Source organism: Haemaphysalis longicornis, unplaced genomic scaffold (assembly GCF_048455015.1).
Source record: "Haemaphysalis longicornis isolate Haplotype H1 unplaced genomic scaffold, Haemaphysalis longicornis Haplotype H1 scaffold_7, whole genome shotgun sequence".
Taxonomy (NCBI): domain Eukaryota; kingdom Metazoa; phylum Arthropoda; class Arachnida; order Ixodida; family Ixodidae; genus Haemaphysalis; species Haemaphysalis longicornis.
Genome location: NW_027526422.1, coordinates 155263990 through 155272888, shown reverse-complemented (window position 1 = coordinate 155272888; position 8899 = coordinate 155263990). Strand labels below are relative to the sequence as shown.

The window sequence follows — 8899 nt, the reverse complement described above, 5'->3', positions numbered from 1 at the left end:
TCGGAAAAGTTTGTTCGGCAAGTTGACATTGATAAGTGCAACCAAGTCATCACACAAAATATCACCATGAAGAAGTTTATAAAGAAAGATAATGTCAGCTCTCATTCGTCGACACCAAAGGGAAGGAATACTTTTGAGACAAGACATGCTGCCATTTGCGTCTTCTTGTACATGACGGAAACGGTGCCTAAAGATAGAAAGGAACTTATTTTGAACCCTTTCGATGCGGTCACTATTGGAATTGCAAGTTCCATTCCAAACAACAGAACCGTATTCGAGAAGAGGTAAGCAGAGAGCTGAATACAACTTTAAGAAAGGAAGAGGACTTTTAAACTCTCTAGAATACCTGCAAACAGCACCCAGACATCGAAGAGAGCGTCCGGTAATTTGTGTAACGTGGGAAGAGAAACTCGGAGAAGAATCAAATAGTACTCCCAAGTCCCGAATTTCGGTCACCCTCGGCAGTGCAGTGCTTGCTATTTTATAGGAGTATTGCAGCTGTTGAGTTTTCCTACTATAGGAAACAACTTTAGTTTTTGAGGGGTTCAAAATTAAGTCATTTTTGGTGCACCAACAATGGAATGACACGATATCAGCCTGAAGAGAATTACAGTCCTGAACATTACACACTTCTCTGAAGATTTTGATATCATCAGCATACAACAATAAAGATGAATTTTGAATGGCAGAAGCAACATCGTTAATGAAAATGGAAAAAAGAAGGGGGCCCAGAACGGAGCCCTGGGGTACGCCACTTGTTGCTTTGTATCTAAATGATGTTTGACCGTTAACACTTACATAGCAATATCGCTCCTGGAGATAGCAACGTATAAGACCCATAAAGAAGCGTGAACATCTAACAGAATGAGCTTGGCAAGCAATAACGAGTGGTTGACTACATCAAAGGCCTTGCTCATGTCACAGTACACCGCATCAAGCTGGCTTCTACCAACGACTGCTGGGACAGCCTGCTCCATGAAGCATGCGAGGTTTGTGGAAGTTGAGCGACCACGCATGAAGCCATGTTGATTAGGAATGAGGACGTGTTTAAGTGAGAAATACAAGACCGCATGAAGAGATAACTCGAATATTTTAGAGGCACAACAAAGGAGCGACACTGGCCTATAGTTCATGGGGTCAGTTTTTGGGCCTGACTTGAAAACAGGGGGTACACGAGAAATTTTCCATGAGCGAGGGTACGTGCCAGACCGGAGACAGTTATTAAATAATGAGGTGAACACAGGAACGAATATATTTGCATACGTTTTTAGAATTGCAGCAGGAATACCATCTGGCCCAGAAGACAACGAGGGCCTTAGCCGCTTGATGCTGGTCCGCACGATGTTCTCATCCAATTGGAAACAAGCGGAGTTACCGTCCTGGTGACAAGAGACGCTGCCGTCATCACTACCACCGCTAAGACCAAACAAAGAAGAAAACTGACGAGCAAAGCAGTCGGCCGCATCTGCAACCTCATCGGCGTTGGAATCCAGAAGACGAATAGATTCTTTCGTTGTACTAGATCTAGAATGAATGTATTTCCAGAAGGCACCCGGCTGATGAGTTGCTTTAGCTTCAACTGACGCCAGGTACAAAGCATGATCACGCTTGTGCAATATTTTGCATAGGGCACGTAGGCGCCGGAACTCCTGAGCGAACTGATTCGCACCAGAGCGCTTCATCTTTCTGTGCGCACGTTCTTTGAGTTTCAGGGCATCCCGCAATTCAGAAGAAAACCAGTGTGGGAACTTGAACTTCTTTAGTAAATATTGCGGGATGTATTTCTTCATACCCAAAAGCACAATCTCAGTAAAACGGTCAACTTGTTCATTGACATCAGAGAGGTCAGTGACTGTTGACCAAGGGGCAGCAGAAAAGTAGCCATACAGGCCAACGTAATCTCCTCGGGCGAAAGCGTAGCAAGGTTGCGCATTGCTTGAAATTACAGAACGGTGGAGTATTGTAGGAAGGCAACAGGAAATAGAAAGAGGAGGATGATATTTGTCGGGTATTACTAAAGCACCATCAGAACGCGACACACTAACACCATCGAAGTTTGAAGAGCACAGGTCCAGAATGTTTCCACTGCAGTAATAATAGTAGTAATCAATCAATCAATCAATCAATCAATCAATGTTTATTATAGTGCCCAGGAACAGCGGAGGCCTTCGTGCTGGAGCACTCAGAGGGGAAAATGCAGCACTGTAGTACATCAACAATTTGCTAATAAACACTCAGTGAGCAAAAAAAAAAAAGAGAAAAAAAGACAGAAAGACTTACAAAAAACGGCAAAGAAGATTAGTAATAAAATAGTGCAATCCAACCCAGTTTACACAATCAAGTCATGCTGGCGCACAGAAAAGGTATAAGACAGCAATGAAATGCATCAACAGCTGGCAAAAGAACAGTGAGCGAGCAAAAAATATGAAGAAGCTACAACTTCAAAGAAGAATAAAAATACCATAGTGTAATTTTAGGCAACATTACACAATCAATAGAAACTGTAATGTCTGGTCAATTGCAAGAAGACATCTTACAATAAGCGTAACTATACATAGTAATAGTAATAGTAATAGTAATAGTAATAATAATAATAGTAATCATAATAATAATATTAATAATAATAATAATAAGCCACATGGCTTGTCTGCGTCGCTAGGCAGTCACAGGAGGGCGCGACTTTGCCACACCAGGAACACAAAGCTCAGAGAGTCCAACAATCGCAATGAAAATATCTGAACAACTGCCTTGCCCAGAAAAAAAAAAACGCCAGGATACTTTTTACCTACATACGTAGGAAAGACATTTAACAGTCAGTCGCACTTCAAATTGTTACAACGTTTTTTTATGTAGATCTATAACAGCGCAATGCATTCATTCAATGTCTGCAATAAATGACGTCAAAAATGTTTTTACGTGCTTCATATTAAAACCACTGGCTCGGTTTTAATTCTGTTAAATAAACGTGGGACATAAAAGGCACGGGTTCTTTTGCCGTAATTAGTGTACACACGTGGCAATACAAACTTTTCAACGTTTCTCAAAGGCGTAGCTTGAACATTCACAACCTTGAATTCATTCTGATAAAAGTGCTTGCACAAAGTATCAAACATAAATCGCTTTTGAACAGGTAAAACATAAAATTGTTTCATAACAACTTCTATTGGTTCACCATGGTGCTTGGTACTATAATCGAGGTTGTAGGCACTTTTATGGCGGATGGTGTTCAGAATATTGAGCCTATAAGTTGACGCGAGACCATGTATTGATAATGGACTCCCCTAATCTTTTATATACAAGCTTTTTACTGAAGTGTTACAAATAGGGTGCAGCGCGTACAAAGAAGCCCAGACTGCTCTAAGATGTTTGGCAACGTATTCAATGTGAAGGCTTCAAATATGTGTGTCGTCAAAATATAACCTGAAGTATTTTACGTTATGTTGAATAGTTAGCATGGAACAAGAACAGTTTTTGCATTTAGTGCCGTGTAAGTGTAATGGGTAAGCAGATTGTAGAGACTTACAAGGACTATGGAAGCAAATAAGCTTTGTCTTCGATTTGTTGATATAGATAAGGTTATCGTTAAGCCGGTATAAAAAGGTACAAAAGTCTCTCTGAAAGACACGGGCACCATCATTGTAAACTGTGCAAGGAAAAACTACGGCAGTATCATCGGCATACATATAAACATTGGATTCAAGAAAAAGACTGGCCAGATTATTAACATAAATACTAAATAACAGCGCCCGAGGATTGACCCTTCGGGTACCCCTGTTTTCATTAGTACCGGCTTACTATAACAATCACGTACCCGGACGCCTTCAAAACGTGTAGAAACGTAACCTTTAAAGCAGGCAAGATAAGATCCCCTAAACCCAAAATCAGTTAATTTAACAAGGAATATACAGTGGTCTATTGTGTCAAATGCTTTTTGCAAGTCGATGAATAATGTTGTCACCAAGTTATTTCTCTCAATCTCACTACATAAACTGTGATTGAATTCTAAAAGCCGACTAATAGTACTTAATCCGCTGCGAAACCCAAACTTATGAGAGCTGAAAAGATCGTACTTCTGACAAAAGAAATTCATATTGTTGTAAATTATCTTCTCAAGTACAGAAGCTAAAGAATTCAGAATGGCTATAGGCCGAGTGAGATTGAAAATTATCGATTGTACATTGAGGACATTCTGGTTCCGCGATGTTAACCTCCGTAAGGACGAGTATTTCAAGGATATAAAATGTTTCTTTATAATATAACTAGAGCAGAACCCAGTGCATGCAAGCTCCTCTCGTTGAAATGGTTTTTTGTGAAGTCGTGATTGGATTGTTCAGTTTGCGAATCTCGCCTTCTTTCAAGCCATTCTTGAAAGCCATTCAATGTGTCATCCATGCTAAACAAGTTTCCTCAGGTCATTTACGTTGTTAATGTGGATAATCGGAGCACCTTCAATTTTTTTGACCAGTAGTCGACCACCTCGGATCCAGACAAATTTGTACTCTTTGACCACGGCTTATGCCTTGTCCAGCCAAAGGAGTCTCCTTGCTTTGCTGTAATGTTTTCGTTCACGTAGATTTTTTCGCCCTTCAGAGCTCGCCTTTGTTCCAACCAGTTATCCCGCGTTTCTCGATTTGAGAAACGCACAAGTATGGGGGGAGCCGTAGTTGGTTTACCTTTATTTCTATGAACAGCTTCTGTCAGGCCCAGGAACGGGAAGGCCAAGCTTGCTAGCAATTGTTGCTATTTTTTCCCTTAGGTTTTCATTTCTCCGCAACTGTATGCCATGTACTTCTCAATTGTTCTTACGCGAGTGAATTTCAATTTTTTTGACATCGTTTTCCAACTGACTGAGGCGTGAATTCTTTTCTGCTAGCTCAACTTCCAGAGCGCTCGTCCTCTTTTGCAGCTCGTGTATATCTTCTTTTTGTTTTTCTTTCTTGACGCCACGGTCTTTCATGCTTGATGATACGTATTCAATGCTTTTTCCATTTCTGGTATGAGCATTGACTGGTTTTCTATCTTGGTATCGGTAACACTGTATTTTTCAAATTATTGTTCCTTTTTCCTTTCCTGCGCGTCCAACCGGTTCAGCACTAGATCTAGTCATCAGGACTCGATGCCGGTACCATTGCCTGTCTAGAGAAGTCGCTGTATCGACTAAGCCAACCAGAGGTCATCTGCCTGTAGCGCGAGAGCAAAATAATCCACAACCCATCATTTTGTGTGCAAAGATAGAGGCATTGGTTAGAAGATGTTTTGTCCAGGTAGTCTTACGCAAAACAGTTTAGGTGTCTATGAACCTGTCCGGTACACGTCTGGACTACCCAGGAACGAGGGCCTTCCCTCTCCAGGAATGTGAAATTAATCAACCAAAGCATTTTCCTATAGTTTGTAGCAAAATCTTTCTGTTGTAGCTGCGACTCTTTTTTTAAGTGTCCGATAATTTTGGATGGTTGCTGGACCAATAGGCAGAACTAGCAGCTGTAGTTTTCTCCTGAATTCACGACCAAATATCAGCTGAGCTGGGCTTTTCTCTGTAGATGGACAAACGGTCAAGTGGTGTACGAAAAGAAATCTGGCCAAGCGAAGGGCATGAATGTACCTTGTTTTTTCACTGGCACCAGTTTAACATCACATACGCCACACTTCAGGTGGTATGCCGCAGTTGCGACTTTCTGGATTCCATTTCCCTGAAAAAAATGTAATAATTATAGCTGAAATGAATGCAGTATTGTCAGTCATCAGCTTCTCTGTAATGTAAAAAGTAGTGAACAGTACATAGAGCTCCATGATTGCCATTGCCAAAGTAGCATTATAAACTCGCTGCAGTTCTAAGCATTCCGTGTGTGCATCTATAACGACCGAGAACGTTCAACCCTTGCGTGGTCGAGCAATCGAAATGTAGCATCTCTCAAGGGCACAGTGGGTGTTCTTCCGGGGGCAAAAGAGCTCTGGCTTCATGTCTCCGGGACCCATGGCACTCAATATATTCATCAGAAGTGACCTTAATTTCTCGGTCAATTGCAGGTAACCACATGTAGCGGTGGGCCACTACCTTCATGGCTACTGCACCTCGCTCACTGGCATGAATGAGCTTCCCCAAAGCAGACAACCACACAGTGTCGACAGGTTTAGGAAAAAGTTCAAGGGTTTCCGCAGTGAGGTCAGGAATCTTGCTGTTTTAGATTGTATTGAAGACTTCAAGAAGGGCATCAGGTCTACTTGCATCAATGAAATTATTTTTTGACAGATAGTGGTGGATTAGAGAGTGCTGTTTTCGTGCGTACATGTTAATTACAGTTTAAAACGCTACTTTGAGTAGTGAGTTTAATTGTAGCCAAGCTTGCTCCTAATTTCAGCATGTGATTCCTTTGTTTTGGTATTTGTTATATATTTTGTCATGCTGCTGTTTTATTAGATGCGGAGCATTTTATGGTTGTGGCTTTGTACCCTCCCTCCACCGTGCGGCTTCCACATCCCCCCTGTGCATTCGCATCCTCCTCCGCCGTTTCTCCTGTCCTTGTCTAATCTCCCATTTAAAAAAGGGCCATTGACGCGGTGGCGCCTCGTTTCGATCCCACGATTCTCTGGCCGCAACGGGAGGTACGTGGCGCTGTTCCCACTGCACTACAAACCGAGACGGGAGCAAGTGCTACGAACGCGCCTCATGTCCTTCACTCCTTCAGAAGGTGCGCGCCGTGAAAAAGAGGCGAAGCGAAGTAGCGCATCATGACGCTAATGAGCGCGGACAGAAACGACGAACTGAAAACTAATGGGTACTTGAGCCAATCCCATGGCTGCTTCACATGCTATTCAGGGTTCCCATACGGGAAGATGGTGGAATTTTTCTTATTTTTGCACAGGCGGACGGATGTATTGTGTGTCATATGGCAATTGCACTGTATTCGGTTTCCAAACTTGCTTGTGTTTCTCCATGAAGTGATGAATTTTTATTTCACCCAAGCTTGCTCTTATGAGTAGTTGATGTCATTTATATAGTTTGTTTGTGAAGCTCCTGTTTGTTTCTTAACCTTGTCAAATGCTTTCTTGTACATTCTTTTTTTCGTGCTTTTATATGGAAACTTTTCAAGCCACCACCTTCCAGTGTCCAACTATCTTCTTTTCCTTTGTTGTTATTTTTTGCAAGATATATTTTTTTACATGTTGCCGTATAAATTCATAAACAGTTGAGTGTATTTGCTATCGATGTTTAGATTTTTAACAGTTCAATGTGCAACTCGGAAGTGTACTCACTAGTTCATATCGTTTTGTTCAGGTCGACAGATGTACTTTGTATATCGCAGAGCATGACGCAAAACATTTGTCTTACCTAATGGGCTTGTAGCGGCAGCTCCAGCGACATCGCTGGATCGAGCGCCGCTCCTCGCGCAGCAGCCCGATGGACATGGACACAGGCTGCGTGGCCGCGCGAGCGCACGAGGACACGGGGGTCGCACTGGTGCTTACAAAATAGAATCTGGTTTTGCCTTGCGACGAACGGTCGTCCTGCCTGAGGCTCCTTCCTCTCGCCCGACATAGCGCCCTACAATTGGTGACCCTACTGAACACGCCACTGAGGTTAATGTAGAGCCATGTCCCTCGACAACCAGGACTCAACCCGTTCGCGAGAAGCCGGTGAAGCAGTCTCAGCCTTGACCGTTCGGCTTCCGCAATTCTGGGAGCGCCACCCGACGACCTGGTTTCTGCAAGCAGAGGCGCAATTCCAGCTAGCTCGGATCACCTCTCAAGAAACCAAATTTCTCCACGTCGTCGGGGCCCTTCCGCCGACAGCCGCAGAGGAGATCTCCGACATCCTCACTTCGTTCAACCACACCCGCCCCGCAGCGCCTTACGACCAGCTCAAGGCTGCACTCCTGGAGCGCACAGCTGCTTCGGAACGCACGCGCATCCAGCAGCTTCTCTCCTCCGAGGAGCTCGGCGACCGCAGGCCAAGCCAACTGCTACGGCACATGAAGCAACTCCTTGGCACGCATTCTCACGCCATGGATGACACACTGCTGCGTGAGCTCTTCCTTCAGCGCCTACCTTCCAACGTCCAAATGGTCCTCGCCACTGCCGCAGCCATGGACCTGCAGGCACTCGCCGCGCTGGCAGACAAAGTCATGGAGGTCGCCACCCCCTTTTCTCAAGTGGCCGCGGTTGCATCGGCTAAGCCTCCGTCTCCTCCCTGCCCCAGGAACCCCGCTTCAGCGTCCAGTGAGCCCGCCGCTTCATCTAGACTCGACAGCCTTTGCGATCGTCTAGAGAAGATCATCGTTGCCGCAACACGCCCCGATGTCTCGCCGCAACGTTCCCGTCAACGCCGTCGCTCGTCGTCGCAGCGACGGCGTCCAGAGCGCCCACGCAGTGAATCGCCTAACCCGGGCATTTGCTACTACCACCGGCGTTTCGGCGCTGATGCCCGCCACTGCCGTCTGCCCTGCACCTGGACGGGAAACGGCCTGGCCGACCGCTAACGGCGACAAGCGATCTCGGCCCAACACAGGAATGTCGCCTCTTTCACGTCACCGACCGCACCACCGGACAGAGGTTTCTCGTGGATACCGGTGCCCAGGTTAGCGTTTTGCCCGCTACACGCTCGGATCGTGCTTCTCGTGCCACCTCGCATTTACAAGCAGTGAACGGCACGCGCATACCCGTCTACAAGCAACGCTCACTCACTCTAAACCTGGGGCTCCGCCGAGTTTTCCGGTGGGTTTTTCTCGTCGCCGACGTTCGCACCGCCATCCTCGGTGCCGACTTCCTCGCAAAACATGGCCTTCTCGTCGACCTAAAGCGGCAGCGTCTACTTGATGCTACCACACTCCTCTCAGTGCAAGGTGTGTCAGCGGAGGCAGCCGCTAATCTAGCACTATCCTGTGCTACAGTTGCCGATGAA

The 8899-nt window shown here is 45.1% G+C and overlaps 1 protein-coding gene across 1 annotated transcript; it reads left to right on the top strand.

The window, feature by feature from the left end:
- The first annotated feature begins 7592 nt into the window (after window positions 1–7592).
- LOC144146615 (uncharacterized) lies at window positions 7593–8634 on the top strand. Its single transcript, XM_077678551.1, has one exon. It carries the CDS (start codon window positions 7593–7595, stop codon window positions 8475–8477), a length of 885 nt encoding a protein of 294 aa, XP_077534677.1. The 3' UTR covers window positions 8478–8634.
- The last annotated feature ends 265 nt before the right edge of the window (window positions 8635–8899 follow it).